The 24481-nt window shown below is 34.4% G+C and overlaps 1 protein-coding gene across 1 annotated transcript in view; it reads right to left on the reverse strand.

Moving 5' to 3' along the window:
- LOC115213769 (splicing factor U2AF 50 kDa subunit) overlaps positions 1-24481 on the reverse strand; it is a 43021-nt gene that overhangs the window by 14400 nt on the left and 4140 nt on the right. Inside the window, exons 2-7 of the mRNA XM_029782598.2 lie at positions 19051-19234; positions 13739-13860; positions 12964-13103; positions 12176-12292; positions 9818-9956; positions 8360-8439 (exon numbers count right to left, since the gene is read on the reverse strand). Of these exons, the coding sequence (XP_029638458.1) occupies positions 8360-8439; positions 9818-9956; positions 12176-12292; positions 12964-13103; positions 13739-13860; positions 19051-19234 (782 nt within the window). The remainder of the gene's footprint in view (positions 1-8359; positions 8440-9817; positions 9957-12175; positions 12293-12963; positions 13104-13738; positions 13861-19050; positions 19235-24481) is intronic.

A 24481-nucleotide genomic window follows, 5' to 3' on the forward strand; every position in this document is an offset into this window, starting at 1 on the left:
ATTTGGTGCATGAGAGAGTTCGATGCAGCTGCCCTCATCTGCCCACCCTGCCGTGAATTGGTTCATCTGGGACACACCTGACAGGAAGAGATCAGCTTCATTTAAAGACATCTGTATCCACCCCATGCAGGTCTCTCAGGTTCTTCGGGAGGATATTGAAATAGCTGTGGGCCTCGGAAGCCGGCTATCACAGAATCTTGTCCTACATCTTGATGGCAGTTAGGAGTCCTAGGCACACGCAGTGGCGCCCATTCTGGCATTTGCGTAACTCTCGATGCCAAAGTTCAGGACACATATATATATACACATATATATATATACACACATATATTATATATACACACATATATATATATATATATACACACATATATATACACACACATATATATATATACACATATATATATATACACATATATATATATACACACATATATATATACACACATATATATATATATACACACACATATATATATATACACACACATATATATATATACACACACATATATATATATATACACACATATATATATATACACACATATAAATATATACACATATATATATATATACACATAAATATATATATATATACACATATATATACACACATATACACATATATATACATACACATATAAATATATATATATATATACACATATAAATATATATATATACATACACATATATATACATACACATATACACATATATATACATACACATATACACATATATATACATACACACATATATATATATGTGCGGGTGGCACGTAAAAAGCACCCACTACACTCGCGGAGTGGTTGGCGTTAGGAAGGGCATCCAGCCGTAGAAACAATGCCAGATCAGACTGGGCCTGATGCAGCCTTCTGGCTTCACAGACCCCAGTTGAACCGTCCAACCCATGATAGCATGGAAAACGGACGCTAAATGATGATGATGATACATATATATATATACACACACACACACATAAATGGTTACCCAAACCATACACAAGAATCTGCTCCATCATAAACAGTACCATGAGTTCACAGTCTTAAGTCCAGATTTTGCTCCAAGCTCTGGTTTTATAGCTGCTTGGTAGTTAAACTATCCTCCAAAACCACCACCTAATGAGGGGGAGTGATCCTGTTTTTTACAGACTATTCTGTTAATTCATGTAAATGAGTTCACAAAGCTCATTCAATGATCTCATTTATACTGTCAGGAGATGTATTGTTTCTCACCACTACAATTGTAATACCAAGTAGTCACTGATATGTCTGAATAAAAGACCCCTCATTGTTTAAGTATAGGATGCCTTTTACTATAGATCTGCTTAATTAGGGTTAAACATTCAACATTGTCACCTCCTATACTAGGGAAGACCTGATGAGTTTATAACAGGCATTAGAAAGGGCATCCAACCATAGAAACCAAGCCAAAACAGACAAGAGCTGTACCAACCAATGCAATCTACACACAGTCCTTGTTATATTAACTCATGCAGAATTGAGACAGTACAAAAACTAAAAACTTCAAAGCATTTCATTGAGTGCTCTGTTGATTCTGCAACTAGCATTTTAATAACAACAATGATGATGAAATAATGATGAAAATGTGGTCCAAGACTACATATTTAATAGGAGATGAATATAATAGATTCAATGATACCAATACGATAAAGATGTTAATCTGGCAGGGCTTGAAACACTGAAAGAACACCAGATAAGACATGGCATAAATTCAGAGTTTGGAACCCAACAAGGGAGTAATTATGAGCTGTAACAACCCAGTCAAGTATAGAAAATCAAATGTGAAAATGATGATGAGGTCTGCTAATAACACATAATCAAACATAACTGAGAAACAGCAGTTCAAAAAAAAAGGAAGGATACACTGGAAAATAGTCACCAATATAAAAAAAAATAAATGAAATGGTCAGGGCTATAATGTCTTTGATCAAAGCTATGTTTGATTAGAATAGATCTGGGGTTAAACAACAAGCACGTTTATGAGTTTTCCCCTTCTCGGATACTCCAAGGCTTAGAAAATGATTAAAAATTAATGTGGCATATGGCATACACACATAAATTATGATGAAACATACAATAATGTACTACTGTGATATGCACTCCCGCATATGAACGTAAGTTTATCCACACATACACCTACTTATATGCATACACTAACTTGTTCACATATTCACAAGTTCCATGAACTGTCTTGATTCTGACAAAACTGCCTTGAATTCTATGAAGAAAAAACTTAAATCTCTAAGAAAAATCATTCATTCATTCATTCATTCACATATACACACACATTTTACTAAGTTACAATTTCCACAAAATTCTCATCTACTTAATAAGCAGTATCATTTCAAACACACAAGCATATTTCTGCATTTTCATGCATGTCATGTTTTCAACATCCAATCTCTAATCTTGCTGTCAATCAAATGCAATTTATATACTGCTTCAAGCTGAAATCAACTCACACCAACATTCTTTCACCTTTCAGCTTTTTTTTTATTCCGTAATTTAAAAAACGACAGCAAAAAGTTTCTTTTGTTTAGTGGCTTCTAGGGGTTAGATTTGTTTGAAATATTCTCCTGCATGTGAGCTTATGTTTAAAAGTACATCAACCAAAAACATTTTGTGACAAAATGATCTTTAATTTAAAAATAATGAACACACACACAGAAAAAGCCACTGAATTTTACAATCAAACATATACACGAGTGACATACATACATATACACACACATTAACTGATGGGTCTGTCAGTTTCAACAATGATGTTCAATCAACTGAATTATCTCCTCCTGAATTAATAAGTGGCTGAGTAATTCTCGAGATACATGAGTCCATAACATAATTCACAGGTAGAATCAACATGGCACAACATTACAAACTACCAGTACAATTCACCAATGGACCTCTAGGTAAACTTTGCTAAAATTAGGTGTGAGCAAGTAGAAAGATATGACCTTGCTACAGTCAAGGAAATAGCCTTGCTCAATATGCAGAAAAGGGATAGGTTGGAACCCCATATGCTATGCACAAGAGATACAATAGAATTACAAGCAGGTTTTATATGTAGTAGATGCACTGGGATAATAAGCACTTAGTACATGCCAGAAATAGATTCTCTTAAATAACCAGCTGTCTTACTAGTAGTGGAAAGCCTAATTTAAGCAACATAATTAGCAGTGGAGATAGTTGTTTGAAGAAATAAATCAATATAAAAATTAGAACATTATACCCATAAATACACGCAGAGCAACCATATCATTCATAACTTCGAAGTTATGCCAGGAGTAGCTTGTCTATGTTCAGTTTGACAAGCAGCTTTTGGCAAAACTTCAGTTCAAGTTGGTCTATCTATGTAATAAAAACACACAGAATACTACAAAAGTAAAGATACATTCAGCAATATATGAATACTAAATGAATAAAGGAATGAAAATATTTTTAGACATTTAGTCCAGTGCTCTAACATTTCTACTCTGTTGTTACAATAATCTCTTACATCAGCACCAATCCATATACAATAGGTAACAACAGTTATGTATATAATCTATAAATTGACTCGTAGTTAGGAAGTGTTAAATTCCAGGATTGGACATCATTTTGTGTCCTTGACCAAGACAATTCCACTCTAGTCTTTTTGGAGAAATGAGTACCAGCTGGGTGTTGGTGAAACACGCATTGGTTCCAGCTGGCACACTCTGAATATTTCACAGATAAAGGACCAAAAGCATAGCTACACAAGCACCTAAAATAGTTAGCAAAAGTACAAGTATTATGTCATACCTGCATGTGACAATTGGCTGTGCTGTATAGTAAAGAGGAAGGCTAAATTCAGTGTTAGTGTGAGTTAAAAGAAAGAGATCAACTAAATTCCACAAGTCACAGTCAACACTCTACAGGTTGTCATGCCATAATAATATTAGATGTTTTAAAGTTTGCTTAACTTTAACAAAAAGACATTTAAGGTAAGCAAAATGTAGTAATTAGATAATAGAATGGTCAATTGTGATCAGGAAACAGATAATGGAAACTCTTCACTTTTAGTTGCCTCTTGTAACATGCAGGAATATGGTGTGCTTATTCTAAAATTGGGAAACGGAGTGCAGATATGGGTGGGGGAGAGACTTGAAACAAGTTGATTACAACTAACAGAAGAATCTTGAGATCACACAATAGTAAACCACACTAAAATGAGCATGAATTCTATAGAGATCCAATCTTCCAGTTTCCTTCTTAATATCTAATAACATTCTACATTCTTATCAGAAAGCGACAGAAAAGACTAGTTGTGGATTTCACTGAATTATTAAGCCAAAGATGAAAAAGTAAAACACATTTTATAATCTCTTTCAGAGAAGGTTTTTTTTCGTATATCAGTTTGATTAAAGAATATGTCAACTAGGTTTATATTTTAATTTTTCAAAAATTTTTAAAAAGAGGGGGAGCTAGTATGTTAAAAGTAACTGGTACTAGTAAAAATTTATACAAATCTGATACTTTTTTTTCATTTCAATAAAGTATTTAGTATATACAGTTACCAAAAAAAAATTACATATATATGAGAGCGAGAGAGAGAGAAAGAGGGGGTTGAAAATGTTTGAAGGATATTAAATTTAAGAGAGAAGTGATCAGTCCCAATTATGTGCAGTGACCTCAGCAGCTTATAGTCCAATAATACAAAATATGTGGTTAAGAAATCACAGCTATAAACAAAGATTTCAAAGAGAGAATTCCAGAACAATCAAAACAAATAGAATTGTTTGAGAGATTGCAGCAGCAACAACAATGTAAGATAGTGAAAATCTAAGAAATCTCTCCAAACAAAACAATTCCAAAATAAACTTGAAAAGAAACTGAGTAGATGGTTTCAGTGAGTAATCTGAAATGAAAGTAAGAGTATCCTGGCACCTGAAAGTAGTATCAAGCATCACAATGAAGCTGTAATATAAGGCATCCGCCATTCATTCCAGCTGCTCTCATTCATTCGTATGGTATACTCACAACGCCCACAACAATGTCCTTGACCAACACTATAATTACGGCCCTTCCACTCAAGCTTGAAACTGACCACTTGCCTGTGTCTTGGATGAGCACATTAACAAGGTTTTGTGGTTTGGTCAGTTTATCGACAATATGAAATTCAGCGGTAGGTTTTCAACCTCTTCCCCTAAGCTAGGGACAAAAGGGGGAAGAAACAAGAAAAGAATAATGAGTTGATGTATCAAAAACATACATATAACATGACGCAATTAACTTAATAAAGAAGCTTTTTTTTTTTTTAATTTAGAACTATAATATCTGAAATAGATTTATCAGCATTACCATAGTACAGAAATATTGGTTACTTAAAATCTAAATAAAATTATAATTATTTCACTACACTAATTCTCACCTTTTATCTTTTTTTTTCTTTTTTAATTTACAGATTGGAAATTTTTTAATAATCAAGTAATAATAGTTTTTAAAAAAGATTTAGAGAGAGTTTCCTGTAAAAAGAAAGCTGAAATGGAATTGGCGAGAAATGCTGAAAGAGAACAGTCTGAAACAGAGAGCTTGCCATCTGAAATAGGAGAGACCTGGCTATATTTTCTACCAAATCAGCAAGTTTCTATGAGTCGCATTCCAATCACTTCAGGGAAAAAAATGTAAATAAAAAAAGAAAATAACATTTCTCTCTCTCTCCTTCCATGAGGAAAGCCTAATAGGGGTAAAAATCTTATGTAAAAAGATTTCATTTCAAGTAATGCTTGTTGAAATATTGAAACCTAATTTTTATTTGATCTTTCAATGATCAATAAGGCATCATTTCTTAAAAACATCAAATATTTTACCCCACAACTAAATAAATTCTACTTTTACTTCAACTACAGCTGGTAGTGGAGATCAAAGTACTAACAGAATAACCACAGTCTAGACAGTTGCTAGACACAGAGATATATCCCACAAATACAAGTAGGATTATGTTCTCCAAATTCTGCAGCATTAACACTACCTAAAAGCATTCCGCTTTCAGTTAAAAACTAGAAACTGTTTCCCAAGGCATAAACTTACATAGAAACTGTATCTCTAAAGAGTATGCCAGTTTGCTGAAGTGCATGACAATGTAGTGTTGGGGAAAGCTACAGCACTAACTGTCACAGTACCTACACAGCTAGATCAGAGTTCAATGGAATGAGCAAAAGTATTTTTTTTAGCACGAAACTGAGCCACAGTTAATACCCACTCCATGATAAGCAAGATCTAGCTGTAATATGTGTGATTAATCTTTATAGATAGAAGACTAGTACAAAAGTAACTATACATAATATTTTCCTCAGCAATGGAATAAGCCTTCTTTTGAAGCTTTATTTACTACTCAGATTATCAATATTATTTCATGTTTTACCTAACACTTTCATTAAAAAGAAAAGGAAAAAAACTCATTAAGAGAATCCTAAAATCCTGCCTTAAAACAAGACAATGAACAAGAAATACCATTTGATTATCAAAAATGAAATGAAGATGAGCTAAACAACAATTTCAATAGACACGAGATTACATCTGCCAAGACCTATTGGTCTATGTATGCAAACACACACATTCATACACCCCCATAAATACATACATATGTATATTTATACATATATATTATATATATATATATGTGCACTCACACCAAAGTTCTGTTCGCTAAAAGAGAATGTATTTTGCTCAGAAACAAACAAACTATTCAATACAGTTTTTAGCCTAATGAAACAAGAAAAATAACTGACACAATATGAATATGTGTAATTCGAGAAGCAGTTGCTCATTAGGTTACCCACATAAGTCCTGCTTGAAAAGAGCTAAACAGAGGACAGGGGGAATCAAAACAATCATTTACTGAAGAGACTCCCAAATGTTTTTCTCTTTCACACACTTTCTTCTAACCAAAGCAAACAAAACACTTCCAACTGTCCCACAGACTTAAGATGTGCAATTCATTCATTAATCCATTTTAAATGAGATTAAAACCTTCATTATAATCATAAGTTTTACTGAAAAATGAGAAAATGGAAAAAAAAAAAAAAAAGAAAAAAAAGGCAAGTCAGAAAGTTTGTGAACAGCTGACTCACAAAACCTAGCCTATATTAGAAATAACCTGAATAAAATTGATCTTTAATGTCCTTTCCCAGAATTTGTCAAAGCAAAAATGATCAATTAGACTATTATCTAAAAAAAAAATAATAAACAGGAAGAAAGAATGCATAATGAATGAGAAAAAAGATTTTCTTCTTGGAGTCATTTAATTTGGGAGTTATAGACGGGAGAAGGAAAGCAAGAGCAATGATTCATAATAGCAGTCATGTTATTATGTTACACTCTTGTATTTTGTCAAACAACTATTATTGATGATTTTTTTTTCTCTCCTTTAAATTTTAAGCTTTTCCCTACCCACTCTCCCTGTAAATATTAATATTTGTCCTCTTTTTCCAACAAGCTTATGTCAAAAGGACCAAATAGAAGTTTTAAAAAAATTTTTCTTAATTCATATTCATATATATATATATATATATCGCAATTTTTTCCTTTAAACTTGGTCGTAATTGCTTCCTTTAAACTTGGTCGTAATTGTTTCACAAAGAAAAAGAAAAAAAAAATCAGATATATTACATGACATAAGCAGACAATAAAGAAAATTGGATGGGAAACGACGTATAACTTAACATTAAGGACCATCAGTTAAGTAATATAATAACTGTATAGATAATGAATACCTGCCATATATACATACATTTATATGTCAGCCTTTCAGGAATACCCAGGTTGAAGAGAAAAAAGCAAAATAAAACAAAAAGAAAAAAAAAGGCAATTTCCTGTAAGAATTGAAGGATATAAACAGTTTACAGAGATATAAATGAAACCTAATGATTGGATAAAAAGGGATAATTGTCTGGACATTTCCAATCTAATGTGAATAATAATGTATACTTAGTAACTTCAAGGATTAATGGATACAATACTGAGGGTGCTTTCAAAATAAATGGATAAAGTAGAGAAAAAAAAGACCTGAAATTTTCTTTAAAATTGGAAATTGTGAAGAAATAAAGTATTAAAAAATAAATACAACTAGATTAAATTTTAAAACGGATAAATAATAATCAAATCACTGCTATAAAACGTAGGGCAAAATATGTCAATGAAGTAGTTGACAAGTTGAAGTTCTGGCCTTAAAGAATGATGATACAGAATAGTAGAAATATTAAGTTAACAGGGACAATTTCCAGATGCAGATGTAATTCAACCTCATTGCATCTGCCAATGATGCTGCCAGTTATAACCTTGGCCAGCACTTCAAAAAAACAAAATACCTGATCTTCGTTGAGATAGTTAGGTAGTCCACCAATAAAGATCTTGTGTGGGGAATCCTGAACAACTGTGGAAACAACACCTGTAAGCAAAGAAAGAAAACAAGACTTTCAAAAACCCTGTGTTCTTTTAATTTATTTATGATTGTAACTATAAGCATATAGTCTCCTAGTGTGTTTAAGTGGCTTAATGCTGTAAAATAACTACAACTGTTACCAAATTCTGATATGCACATAATCACTGTTCAAATAGTGTTTGTTGCTTGTGGACTGAAAACAGAAGTTCTACACTTTTCTAGACAAGAAACAAAGTTTAGTTTCATTTTAGAAAGAACTTCTTGTCCAAAGACTTCCTGCTTACATTATGTATATAATTTTTTTTAATGTCTTTTATCAAGTTAATTTCTTCACATTGTTTTCTTCCTTCAATTTTCTAGCATCATGGCAGTTAATACCTCAAGCCATCAGTTAGAATTTGGTGATATTATTTATTAATGATATAATTAGAGAAAGATAATATTTCAGTGTCATCTGTACACAGCAACTATCTAAATAATATCAGGATTTATCAATTTTGAGCAGGAGTGGAGAGATCATATCAGTGATCATTGCATTGAGGTTTTCATTATGATGTGGGCCCAACAAAACCTTTCGAGTAAAAAAACAAAACCCGTACAGTTTATTCTTGGTTTTCCCCTAAAGAAATGTTTCTTGAAATGAAGGTATGTGCATCAACACAGCAAGTCACCTTAATTACATCAATAGAAGACATATCTCAGAAAGCCTTTTCAATGCTAGCTTGTGTAGCTCCAAATGCTAGATCTCTGAATCACAGAGGCTCTTCCATGAAAAACACATCTTTAACATAGCTAAAACTGCAGACAGTCACTCATAGACATGCTGTTTCCTCTCCCTACTCTTTTCAATGATACTGCAATGGCCTTTGTTTTAGTATTACCTCTAATTGGGCACTCCTAACTAGCCCATCTCTCATTCTAACAGAATAAGTCATGAACAAACCCCACCCCTGACACCATGTCTAACATCCTCAAAATCCCTCTATGGAATTCTTTCCACACACACATTCTTTTATGTAGTTTTTAAAGTAACATAAGCAGTATAAATTTCACCAGTCCCAGAAAGCTTGTGATTTCCATAGTCACTGACCCTTTCTCTAGGCTTTGCTAATAACAAAAATGTTAGTGTGAGTTGACAGAAATCGGGTTGTTATTTCTACCAGGTCAAGCAACCACACTGAAATCTCAACCCACTGGGTCGAATGTATTTGTGATCTCATTGCAAGAAACATCTACCAGCAAGGGACTGGAATAACAGAGTGATTACTTGCTTCTCATCAATAGAAAGCAGAGCTGCATCAATCCTCATGATTTTCTGTAGGACAGGTAAATCAAAATTTAGAAATTACACACAATGTATAATTAGATAAAGAAAGATACTTACCAGGAACAGCAACTGATGGTGTTTCTGCCATACCCGGAAGAGGTTGATAATCTCTCGGCCGTCGAATCTTTAAAGACTGCCCTTGAAAGTTGATTCCATCAAATGCCATAGCTTGGGTGGTTTCATCTACCGAACGGAACTAGAAAGACAATAAATAAACAAATAATTCTAATTTTGGCACAAGGCCAGCAATCTTGAGGGGATGGGATAGCCAATTACATTGACCCCAATAATCAAGTGGCTCTTATTTTGACAACAAAAAGATGAAAGCTAAAGTCAACCTCAGAAGCATTTGAAAAGCCATAAAAAAATGTCACAACGCAGTCTGTCTGACACACTAACAATTTTATCAGCTCACCACCTTATTAATCCTTTCTACTCTAAGCACAAAGCCTGCAATTTTGTGGGGAGGGACTAGTCAATTATACCAACCCCAGTGCTCAACTGGTACTTATTTTATGGACTCTGAAAAGATGAAACACATAGATGACCTCAGCAAGATATGAACTTAGAAAATAAAGCTGTTAGAAATGTTCAGCATGCTAATCATTCTGCCAATTCATCACCTTAATAATTCTACTTCAAGTATAAGTCCTGAAATTTTGGGAAGTGGCTGGGTTAGTTGATTTCAGTGACCTCAGTATTTGACTGGTATTCATTTTATCAACCTCAAAACGATGGAGGAAAAAGTTGATCTCAGCAGACTTTGTCTGATATTTTTTTTTTTTTTATCTAGTTTCAGCTCACGAGCTGTGGCCATGCTGGGGCACCGCCATTTGATATGCTAACAATTCTATCAGCTCACTACCTTAATAATAATAATTCTAATTTTTGGCATCAAGCCAGCAATTTAAGGGTCAAAGGGAAACCAGTTACATCAAAACCAGTGTATGACTGGTACTTGTTCTACCGACTCCAAAAGGAAGAAAGTCCAAACTGAACTCAGTGGAATTCAAACACGGAACATAAAGCTGGAAGAAATACTGCTAAACATTGCCACCTTAGTAATAATAATAATGATAATGTTCAGTATATCACTAATGTTTACTTTATCAATCCCAGAAGGATTAGAAGGGAAGCCAACTCTGACGAAATTCAAATTAAGAATGTAAAAATAATTTTTCATAACACTAGAACAAGACCAAAAATCTAAAGAGAAAATTAATTTGATCACAGTACTCAAGAATGGTTGGCCTTGGATCCATAACCAAATCCTGCAGAGCATTTTCCTCAAAATTTACTTTTTCTGTAAGGGACATAATACCACAAGACATTTCATCTATCACTCTACCCCAATATTTTCAATCATTCAAATTAAGAAATAAATCTTGAAAGAGAGTAACATGGATTCCAATAGTTATTTACATTAATTTTCATATTGTAGTCAGTGAAGAAATACCTGGTTACACCAGTGCTTCTCATACTATTTTTTTAACTATTGCCTCTTTTCTTTTACTAACACTGTTCCAACACAAATACACAACAAAATTTTGTTGCCAACAGGTGATTGAATAGCTTTAAACAATTACTTGCACATAAGTCATTTCATCAATAAAATATAGAATATCAAAACATTTCAACCACTTTATTACCAGATGATTCACACAAAACAAAAACTGACAATATTTTTGAAAATTAGAGTAATAAAAAAAAAACAATTTATAGAAAATCTGTGCACCTTACTGCCCCTTTGTCCCCAGTACCCCCATAAAATTTTCAGGGGGCAGTGCTGCCCACTCTAAGAAATACTAGGTTTCAGGCTTTCAGTGCACCCATCACTGGTTGAATGCATTTCAAAGAAGGGAATGAATGGATACAAGCCACTGCCTTCTAAGAAGCTGAGAGGACCGAAATAAAGATAAGCAAGAGGAGACAGAATGTTAGCTCAAACTGAAGAGTAGAGCAGAGTAGAGGCTGGTATATAGGTAAACTGAGGCCAAAAAGAGTAATGCTAGGCCTGGAGATATAATAAAATCAATGCCTGTCTTCAAAACTTCTTTCTTGCAATTTAGTCCAAATTAGTGCAGCATCTAAATGTCTTCAGCAGTTCTAAGTAGCTTTTAAGAGCCAAAATTTAGTTAGGTGTCAATGTTAGAACAACAAAAGATAAATACCCCACTCTTGATAAGCCACCAGTGCAGCACAAGTAACATTCCTAAATGATTTGGCACCTCTATTCCACATTTAGGTGAAGAGAAGAATGTAGAATTAAATATACTGCTTATATACACACTAAAATACCAGCTATGGATTTAAACTGGAAAACCAGAGTTGATAGTGCAATAACCTATTCATACAGTTCATCCTAACCGAGAAACTTAACATAGAAAGAAGGGAGAATAAAACAAAGATGGCTACCTCTAAAAACGCAAAGTTTTTATCCAAGTTGATCTGTACAGCAATAATAGGATTACCCTCAGCCTGGGCCAAACCTGTAACTTTCATTTGGTGATTGAAGAAATCCATCATAGCTTCCTAAAAAGAAATTGAGAAAAATAAATAAATTAAAAAGATATAACAGGTAATTTGTTTACTAACTACATAGTTCTGGGTTCAGTCCCATTGCGTGGCACCATGGACAAGTGTCTTCTTCTATAGCCTTGGGCCGACCAAAGCATTGTGAGTGAATTTGGTAGATGGAAACTGAAAGAAGCCCGTCGTGTGTGCGTATATTAATATATATATATATATATATATATTTGTTTGTGTGTCTGTGTTTGTCCTCCCAACATCACTTGACAACTGATGCTGGTGTGTTTACGTCCCGTAACTTAGCAGTTCAGCAAAAATTACCAATAGAATAAGTACTAAGCTTACAAAGAATAAGTCCTGGGGTCAATTTGCTCAACTAAGGTGGAGCTCCAGCATGGCTACAGTCAAATGACTGAAACAAGTGAAAAAAAAAAGGACTTTCTTTTCATTTTGTGTATTTACAGTTACTCCTACTTGGGTTTTGTAAACTTTTGTGTAGAGCTAGCGAAAATTAATACGCTAATATTAAAACAGAAACTTAACTTACATAAAACAAAGAGTTGTTCTAACTCTGCAATAGCAATTTACAGCTAGATGGACTGGACAAGCTTAACTATTTACACTATATATTGTTAGATACTAAACAGATATAATGAAAAAGAAGGACTATTTACCTCAGTGACACCGAAAGGAATATTCCCTACATATAACCGACGAGCCTGTCGACTGATGGCACTGCCAGCAAATGGGACTGAGGAATCCAGGGTTAATGCTGCATTAGGTACTGTGATCGTTTGTGGAATCTGGCCAGCAGCTGAAATAAATGAAAATACAAATGAAAACACTAACCCATAATTTTCAATAATTGCAGCAGCACTTCTCTCCTAAACTAATTCACAAAATTTCCCTCTTTTAATTTAACTACCTGCTCTTATTGAGAAGTCTCTGTTCGCTCACAACTATCAAATTCAACTCATCTCTTCTTCATTCAGCACTCTTGAATTTGAAGCTACTCATAGCTTATGAATAATTGTATGTGCACATGTCTACATGTGTGTATTCAGGCAAAATGACAATATGTTTAAAATGTCTAGCAGTTCATAAGTATTGTGTTCACATTTACTGAAGATATTTCTAAGCAATCCACTTAGTCCTACAGTTGTCCATTATAGAGAACAGATACCAGGTCTGAGAACATGACTAGTTTTAGATTTGTTCCCTGTCATCAAGAAAATTTATCCCATTCATTTAATACTGAATCTGAAGATAAAGACTTACTAAAAAAGCAGATAAAGCAGTGATTACAATAGTGCCTATGCTTAATATTCAGCCAACATGGCTAAAGCAAAATACAAATTTTTCAATATATAATTTCAGAGTAAATCTTTTCCAAAATATATTAAAAAAAAAAAAATTCCAGCAAAATGCAGAAGCTCAAAATGAGAATACCTTGCATAGCTTTGTATTGTAGTGGGGTAATATGTTCAAACCCAGATGGTGGAATATCCCAGTATTTATATGGCTTTCTCTTTCTTCTAGGAACAGGCATGCGGGCATCTTTCGGAGATCGACTGGAAAGAAAAAGACATAAAAAAATATAAAGGCTAAAGTAGCTGGAAGCTGAAACACAAAGAAACAACAAAACAAGAGAAACTTATTCAGAACTCTTGAAACTGAAGCTACTCACAGCTTATGAATAATTGTATGTTCACATGTGTATATACAAGCAAAATGACAAAATGTTTAATATGTCTAGCCGTTCATAAGTGTTGTGTTCACATTCACTGAAGCTATTTCTAAGCAGACCTACAGTTGTCCATTATAGAGAACAGATACCTAACATCAATCTTGTTATAATACAGATATTCAGTTTCTAGAGAGAAAAGAAAGTGTATATACAAGGGGGAAACAAAACCCTTTTATATATAGTCAACTAACTCATACACATGTAAAGAGAAACAATATAGAAGAGCTTTTGGTCTTGCTGCCAACAACTTCTCTAATGCATGATGCTAAACTGTTAGTGACAGCAAAGGCATCCAGTCATAAACAGCAACAATGGATAGTTTTCTGTTGCTGTGTACCAGTTGACAAGAAGCAAGATGAAACCCATCCAATCCATACTGATAAGAAATACAAACATTATATATACAAGCAGAAAGACCATCCTCCAAGAGGTTTTCTGCTAGCCAAACCTGGAGTGTGTGTGTTTATATTACAGAGATAGTGTATGTATATGTAAGAGAGAGAGAGAGAGAGAGAGAGAACATTGTAAACAATGAATGAAATAAGCATGAAATGAGAAAATCGTATAAATAAAAGCTCGTTAAAATCTATTGACATTCTTTCGGTTGAACCCTCAGAAATGTCAAAATGAACAGCTGGTTTTGTTCATTAATTTCCGTAAAATTTATTATTTACTTTTGTCTTAAAATGAAAGATGTGTATGTACATGTATATGGAATGGACGTGTGTGTGAGAGAGAGAGTGCCACTTAGACATCACTCTCTTTATCTCACACATACACATGCAAAAAAGATGTATGCATATGTATTTATGTATGTACGTATGACAACACATCCCTTCACTCACTTTCTCACACACAAATGTATAGAAACGTACATACAAAAACACACGTGTGAGAGACTAATTACAAATACATAGAGCTGAATACGGCATGCAAAATGTAAATAAATAAATTTTTTTTACAAAAATTAACTAAGTGTGCGGGTTCAAATGAAAGAATGCCAAACTATCTCATACCGAATATTTAAATTTGTGAACTTGAATTATTCAATAATAAAAGAAGTTCATAAACTTTCCTGAAAACTTCAATTTATAAAAAATCTCACTCACTTAGTAAATATCTCTTTCAGTAATTTACCATAGTTGTAATATATCTCTAATTTAAAGAAACTTCAAGGTAACCCTAGCATGTTTAGCATGCTAGAAATAGCAGAGATCACATAGTTATTATCGTAAGGGTTATAGCCTTCCAAACAGTCATACCAACAAAACCAATTTTATTTTTTTTAAATAATACAGACATACTATATCATGGAAGCCTCAAAGTTATACAGCTATTTTGTCTAATAGTATTCATTCATTCAATAAATATTTTTTTTACATTATGTATATAGAATAAACTGTGAATTTTGAAAACACTGAAATGAATATATATTAAATTATCATTAATCAAGTGTCCTCTGCATTCATCATCCTTATCTCATAACATACATCACACTTTGCACACAGGTTATACAGTCTGCCCTTCATTTGTCAAGAGACATCTTGATGAACAGAAATTATTTCTGTTGATAAAGATAGCTCTGTGAATTGACCTTACTCTGGTTACTATGCCTAAGCAACACCTACCTCCACTGACTAGGTCACCAAGGTAACCAAACAAAATAGACAAGTTCAAACACATAGGGAACGGAGTTTCATTATATGAATGCTCTTATTGTCAGCTACACCAGTCAGCCTGCATGGATTCCCAATCACATCTTTTGTGGATGTTATTTGCACTGGGTACCTACTAAGTTTCTATCTATTGAGAATAGAAATTTCTTGGTTCATAGCAGTAGTTTTTTCTTTCTTTATACAAAATTGACCTTTTGATGTTGATTCAAGACCCTGCTCTCGTGTCTGATTCAGCTATGAGAGCTAAGCTGTTGGCTTGTACTTAAATGTGAACTCCACCATTACTAACTCTCACTTTGGTGGTAGTATCTCTGTACACAGCTTTTATAAATCATTCCTTTACCCACATTTTTTTAACAATCATCAAACTACAGAATGTGATATTCTTTAAAGGATTTCCCCTAAGTCAACAAAATGGTTCATTTATGGCTAAGAACATATTTTGAAGTTGCCTCACCAAAAAGAGGTTCCACAACCTGGCACAAACCCAGACTGAATCTCAAAGATAATTATTCTTTTCATTATAAACTTTGCTACAATTCTCACTGCCATGCTTAGGACAGTTTATTAATGTCTCTGTAGTTATTTCATCCTAAAGCATCTCTTTTGCTAAGTTTACAATGATGTTGCTATGCCTATCATTGGCAAAATACATCCCTGTACAAATTTCAGCACCTCTGTTACCATCCGTGATGGTCAACCTTTTATGTTGCCTTCTGGCAGAATTGCTAAGACATTGGAGAAAATTTCTTGCAGTATTTGTTTTAACATTGAGTTCAAATTCTATTGTAGTGTTCATAAAATAAAGCACCAATCCAAGTAGAGGGCTGATGGAATCAACTTGTTAGAAAAACGCTTTGTATTATGTTAAATCTCTTTGCATTCTGAATCTACCTGCACTGACACTTAGCTGCATTATCATGTTGGCCTGCGTCTGGCATATGGAGAGGGAAATCTGCTGAGTGGGAGACTGTGGGTCCACTCCCACAACCCCCAAAAATTAGAACCCAGACCTGTGTCCCAAAAGACTTAGGTACAGATGCATGGGCAAGCTTGACCGATAGAGATATCCACTTCTGTGATGGATCATTCTATTGGGATCCACTTAGTTAAATTTTCTTCTGCACATTCCACTTGTTCAGTAACAACTGGTAGTATTGATTTTCTGTCGCTTCTCAGTAGCAGTGAAGGTAAGTGTGCATCTATCATTTCCATAGGCATTTTCTCCAACAGAGTCCTAACTTACACTGACACATGCCTTGCATTATGCAACACCTCACACTTCTGATCCTCAGCATAGAACATTGGTAAATCTACTTAGTTTTCCCACTTATAAGATACATATACAAATATTAGCATAGTTAAGAAGTTGGTTTCCCAACCATGTGGTTTTTGGTTCAATAAACTATGGGGAACTTGGGCAAGTGTGTTTTGCTGTAGCACTGACCCTTTAGATACCAACTTGACTGCAGTTTTTGATTCTATGTTAGAAATTTCCTAGTTTAAAGCTATCTAAATTAAAATCTTCCATCAAAATTTCATGATCATATATGATACAAACACCAGTTTAATAATGAAAAAATTATTTTACTAAATTCTTCATTATTTCCAAAATTAACTGAAACACTGGTCACAAAAAGATTAAAGATTATCAATGTTTTTTGAATGGCATTTAGCAGTGCAAAGTGTGTCAAAAGGTGTGCATGCGTACCGTGTAAGAACACAGCCTTTTAAATAAGAAAGAGACAAAGCCATTAGACAACAATCAATAAAATATGTAACAGATTGAAATAAGAACTGGGAATGATACGATTGGCTGAAACTCGAGGGTAGTACTCTAGCATAGCTCAAGTCCAATTTTTGAATCCAATACAAGAACATACACAAGCACACTGTTAATACATATGAATGATTTCCATTTTCAATCCAAGAAAGCTAATGTGCAAAGAATAGGTGATTGAATCAAAACAATGTATTTAACTGGTATTTTATATCAAGCAAACCTTTCTAGGAAATAAGGACCCATGAAATGTTATATTAACCCACAACAGGATTTAAAACTTTGTAAAAAGAATAAAGTAAATATTGTATTTCTAATTTTGGCTCAAGGCCAGGTGTTTACAGTTAAGTGGTATAGACCAGTGCTTCTCAAACTATCTGATGTGGCATACTGGCAGTTTTTTGTTTTGTTTCCAATGTGCCAGGGACCTGTAATATTTCTTAATAATATTCATTTATACCGGAAACAATATATATAATAAATATTGACAATTAAAAAATTTTTTTAATATTTATTTTGTAAACAAATATAATACAATATTACAAAAGCATTTTGTAATGTTTCTTTCTTTTCTGGAAACTCACTGCGTACCAGCAGCTGACAGCTCACGGACTGAAACTGGTCCACACACCACCAGCTTGAGTAGCACTGCTATAGACAACTGAAGTGAACTTTATCATTACATTATTGGTGATTACAATATTAACTACGAAAGGATAAAACCACAAATCCACCTTGGCAGTGTAAAATAATCCTACTATATACCATAAGGCTGGACTTTTTCTGTTATTCCACTATTCTAATGAATAAAATAATAATGATAGTGGTAATGAAATCAATATAATATCACTGACATTTAAAGTTGGTAATATAAGGAGAAACTCAGTGCCAACATCAACAAATATGCAGTATTAATGCCTCTTCAACAGCTCCATTAATTAGGAGAAAATGCCACATTTTAACATAGCTTTTAGTAATTTTTCATTTATTTATTGCTCCTCATTACAATTAACAATGGTGAGAGAAATGTGTGGAGTGAAGTTGTTTGCTAAGAGGAGGAATGAGGACTTGATGGGGATGCTGAGGTTGGAGGAAGCAGTGGAATGGCTGGCAAGGGCAAACGGAGTGTGGTGGTATGGGCATGTGTTGAGAGATGAAGAGCAGGTTCTGAGGAGGGTGCTTGGGTTTGAGGTAAATGGACTGAGACCGAGGAAAACGTGGAAGGAACAGGTGGAGGAAGAGATTGAGACGATTGGCTTGAGAAGGGAGGACACCCAAAACAGGGCAGTTGCTATGGCATTTAAGTAGATCCAGCAAGCCCCATTTATGAGGAAAAACCCAGATATTTAAAACACTGGATGATGATTAACATGAAGTATTTCTGATAATTCAGTGTTCCTGAAACCTTGCTAACTCTTTCCTTATTAACCTGCCCGTTGTGCCATACAGCAAGACTGAACCTAAAACTACATGGTTGGGAAGTAAACTTTTTAACTACACAGCTATGCCTGTTGTAAATGAGAAGCTGTTTGGTTAAAAAAAAGAAAAAAAATCATACCTTCTTGATCTTCTTTTTCTTCGTTGTTCCTGTGACCGAGATCTGGATCTCCGCCTTTCTTTACTACGTGCTCTATTGCGTGGTGACCTTGATCTAGACCTGCGGCCCCTGCCAGCTTGAGGTGCACCTTGAGGAAAAGGACCAGGTGGGCCAGCAGCCCCAGGGGATCTACGACGTCGTTCATCTGTGGAAAAAAGAAAAGATACATGTATATAGGAGTGACTGTGTGGTAAGTAGCTTGCTTACGAACCACGTGGTTCCAGGTTCAGTCCCACTGTGTGGAACCTTGGGCAATTGTCTTCTACTATAGACTCAGGCTGACTAAAGCCTTGAGTGGATTTGGTAGACAGAAACTGAAAGAAGCCCACTGAATATATATATATGTATGTATGCATGTGTGTGTGTTTGTCCCCCCAACATCGCTTGACAACCGATGCTGGTGTGTTTACGCCCCCATAACTTAGCAATCCGGCAAAAGAGACCAATAGAATAAGTACTAGGCTTACAAAGAATACGTCCCGGAGTCGACTTGTTTAGCTAAAGGCAGTGCTTCACAATAGCTGCAGTCAAATGACTGACATAAGTAAAAGAATGTGTGTGTGTGTGTGTGCATGACTTGTGGTTAAGGTGTTGCACTCATCATTGTAGTTTTGATTCCTGGACCAGGAAATGCACTGTGTTCTTGAGCAAAACACTTCAGTTCATGTTGCTCAAGTCCACTCAACTAGCAACAATGCATAATCCTGAAACAGAACACCTTGCAGTCCGGCAGGCAAATACGTATACCACAGAATTCAGGAAACTTGAGAAGATCCTTTGACACCTTTTTTATACATACACAAATATTGTAATGTTGCTAACTATTTATTTATTTTATTTTATCTAGTTTCAGCTCACAAGTTGTGGCCATGTTGGGGCATATATCCAAGAGCAGAATAAAACTAGGTAATGATTATTGCATGGCATACTATGAGTTTCTAATAAAAAATTTTGTAACCAAATATCCAGTTTTATTTTGTTCTTGCATGTCCACATGTATGTGAGTATATATACAAACACACACATATAGACAGGCTTTTTATTAATAACTGGCAAAAGTTAGAGTAACTCAAGGGCCAAGAGTTTCATGTGGCACTTATACAAGTTTCAAATCTGCATATATATATATATATATATACTAGCTGGTTTACATGATAATCCCAGGGGGTAAAGATGTTCTATTGAAACACCTTATTACTCTGATATAAGAAAGCAATTTTGTTATAACTGCCAAAAAAAAAAGAGTATTTTACGTCACAAAATAGTACAAAAAAACTGACAGCTGGAGGATTGTGGAGGTTGGCAAGAGGCAAAGACATTATTCAGCTTAGCAAAGACATCTGGGGAAACGTATAACTGCTGTCATTCACAGAAAAACTGTTGTTTTACTGTGAGAAAAGTACTGTTGAAGTGTTAAGTGAAATTTGGGAATCGAGGATCGAATACACACTATGCCTGCATGAAGCCACTACAAATACATTGTGGAATAAAAAATTTATCTACTGTCATGGAAAGAGTGTAACTAAAAATGCAGAATTATTGGAGTAATGGGTATTCATAGAAATGTATGAATGAAATCTTTAAGGTTTAAGATTCAAATTAAGGAAATGCAATAATAATGTTTAGCAGTTGAAAACTGAGAAGTGAAATGCAGAATTAGGTTGGCTGATCATGAGAATCAAATATTGATCGCTTCGCTAAAATCTGCAGGTGACATGTATTATTTCCCTTGGGTTGTTAAAATAAAATATTAGTAATATGTAGTAGATAGAAGGATCCATTGGAAGGGCCCTACTTTCGATTTTTTTTCAACAATCTAAGTATGTCACGAGGTTTCTAGACATGAGTTCTACTCACGTGTCAAAGTATAAAAGTGATATTGTCTGCAAAAATTAGAAATAGGACAAAAAAAAAAATCAATATTCAAACTAAAATGAAATTGGTTATTTCCCTTGAGTGTTTGAAAAAAATTAGTTATATGAGGTAGTATAATGGTCCCTTCCAGGGGCCGTATTATTGATTTTTTTCCACAATCTAAGTATGTCACAAGGTTTCCAGACGAGTTCTACTCACATATCAAGTTTCATTAAAATCAATAAAATGATGTAGGAGATAGCTAACAATGCCACAAACAAACACTTACCGATTTTCCACATATGTAGTAGATATACACACATATATACATGGAGGGCACATATATATATATATATATACTAGCAGCATAGCCCGGCGTTGCCCAGGTATGTAAGAGCCCCTAGTAGGCAACGACTAATCCCAATCCAGTCCTTTCCCTCTAGGGAACGAAGGCGCATGTGTAGGTTGCAATGTCTTCTCTTCACTCCCAAATAACTATCAAACAGCTATTGATAATTCAACCCAACCAATTCCTATCAGGAAGAAATTATATTCGAGACTTTACCCCCAACTTCTGCTAATAGCTGCTGCAGCCGCAAGTTATTCGAATACATTTTTTGTTTACACTTTCTTTATAACTACCACCCCAAACGTTTTACCTTAAATTTTTGACGTACCCTAAGGGTCCTCGGACGCTACTTGCAAACTCTTGGTTTATTATAAACCGCTTTTGTCGTGTGCACAAAAAAAACCTTTTCCATTCGTTTGTTCAGTTTGGTCACTTTTGACTTTTTCGTTGTTGTCACTTACATTGCTGCCCGCTTTTTTGCCGTTTTTGTACATTTTTATACATTTTGGGATACTTACCCCACGTGTTCCGAGAGTTAAAAAGGTCGAGTTGCGTCCCCATGACAGTCTGTAGGAAATGTGTTGCATATAAAAGGCTTAGATTCTCGACCCATGTCGAATTTATCGATTTTTTTCAGAACTGGGGGGACTTTTCAAAATTTTCGCTGCGTTAGTTTTGAATTATGACATTGGGCTATGTGTGTGTCAAGTTTCATCAGAATCGGTTGAAAGCCGTGGTCAGGGTGAGGGTACAACCTGACAGACACACAGACAGACAAACTGCCGTTTATATATAAAGATATATATAAATACACATGCATATTTGGAGTGCGCATATATATATATATACATACACATGCATATACACACAGATATATACATACAAATATATACATACACATGCATATACACACATATAGATATATACATACACATGCATATACACACATATAGATATATACACATATACACACACATAATATGCACAGTCACATAAATACACACAAAGCAGTTCAAAAACCATGTTTAACCAGACTAGATTTAACTGGAATAATGTTGATGCCAAAAAGCCTGATGAACATCACAAAGTAGTCACTGATTTTCAACAGCCTGAAATATATTGTTTTACCCTTGTTACACTAACATAAGTATCATATTTGAGGCTTAGAATTATTCTTCTTCATCATGCCAATACAGGCATGTCATTTATCCTAGTTGTTTTTATTCAAGTTAAACACTTCAAATTTAGAATTATTACTGGATAATGTATAATGCCAAAAGGATGGTTGTTTTCTTTTATTTTTTAAATTTATTATTATTATTTTTTTACAAATCAACTGTGGTTAAGTTATCATCAGACACCATTAACCCATTTTCTAACCAGCTCACCCAACTCCAAAAAAGTGTTCTCTGAATAGCACAAGCTTAATAGAGAAAACGTAAAACAGAGATCATAATAGAAAGCAAAAATATAGAAGTACAGACAAAATAACTAATGCATTTTGCATTTTCATTGAAATTAAACTGATGCGTATTACACCAGAAAGTATTTTAGTGTCAATTCCAACCTAATAGAATTACACTAATAGGCAGACTTCTCATATGTGAATAGCCTGCAGGAATCTCATCTGCTCAACATATATTGTCTAAAACAGTGGTGAAACTGAATAACTTTTTTCACAACAGCAAGTTTATATCCAAGTACACAGTAGCAGAGTAGAATGGCAATTCAGTGATGGCCCATAACTTCAATGTTGTAACTATTCTTTCTAGAACTTTAAACAGGTCACAGCAACTAAAGGATTTATTTGAAGGAAAATTTGTTTTAAGTGGTATGTATATAAGCAGCTTGTTGCCTTTTCTTTGATGGTGATATTATTGCTGCTATTGTTGGTAGCAACTGAATGTTTAGGATCAAACCACCAGTCCAGCACATCATATACATAAAAATACAATGAAATAGACTGTCGAGATGGATATGATATACAGCTTGCTAGTTCATCACAACAACCATTTTTTAAATTCCGCTTTTCTATGCCTGCATGCACTGCACAGGTTTTCTCAAGCACAGCATCTCATCATTCATAAGAATAAAAGGCATTCTAATAAATAACCAGTGCATAGTCCACTGAGGGTTCTATGAACTATGTAGACATTCAGCAGCTGAACAGACCTGAAATACTTTCAGGAAACAAATTTTTGGACTGGGATGCAGCTTTTACAAAGCTACAACAAGTCGAAGAACTATGCCATGCTCCCATGACTGTTTCGGAATGATTTCTATGGCTAAATGTCCTTCCTAATGCCAACTACTTAAGTGTATGAGATGATTCTTTTATGGCACTAGTGAAGCCAACATGTACATTGCAAGACTAAAGACATCCCCTTAACTAAATGAGAGTAGAAGAGAGAGAGAGAAGCAGCTTTATGCTACTAGGTGTTGAGAAGTATAATAGGAATATGTTTCTTGCTATAGAGGAAGTACATGGCTACCTTACAATATATATGGATAGATGGAAGTAACTGAACGTTGAGCTGGAAAAAGAGATAAAGATGGTGGTGACAAGGTGTCAGGACAGAATAGCATAAGGTGAATAGAGTGTGAAGCAGATGTAGAGGAAGATTGATTTAGGGATGCAAGTAGGAATGAATGTTGTGAATGGTGACCAAGAGTAAAAGAGTGGTTAGATTTAAAATGAGTAAAAAAAAAAATATGTTTTTAGAATTTTGAAAACTAAAGCATTCATTTAAACAGGTCAATTTTTTTTTTTGGGGGGGGGTGATTAATTTTGGTAACTTTAACAGAGATTATATAGTTGCCCACGAAAGTAAAAAATGCCTTTATGCATAGGTTGAACAGAAAGTTCTTGATATTCAGTATTATTTTTTAAAAGGAGCACCTGAAAGATATTGGTTGGGATTACTGGCAAAATGTGGTTCTCAAGAAGAACTGCCCACCTCAGGGAAAGAGTTCTGGTAAAGCTGAATATATGTACTTGTGTGTGTGTGTCATAAGAAAAAGAGACGACAAAGGAATAAATGATTATCTTATGAACTTCATTAGCTTGCAGCTGTTTCTGTTATAAGATGCAGTGACTCATAGTTGAGTGCCAAAGAAACTCCTTACAGCTTCATTGAAGCCTGCATGCACAACCGCCCCCTTCACCCAATTCTGCTGCTCTTCAAATAT

Source organism: Octopus sinensis, linkage group LG7 (genome assembly GCF_006345805.1).
Source record: "Octopus sinensis linkage group LG7, ASM634580v1, whole genome shotgun sequence".
NCBI classification, from domain to species: Eukaryota; Metazoa; Mollusca; class Cephalopoda; order Octopoda; family Octopodidae; genus Octopus; species Octopus sinensis.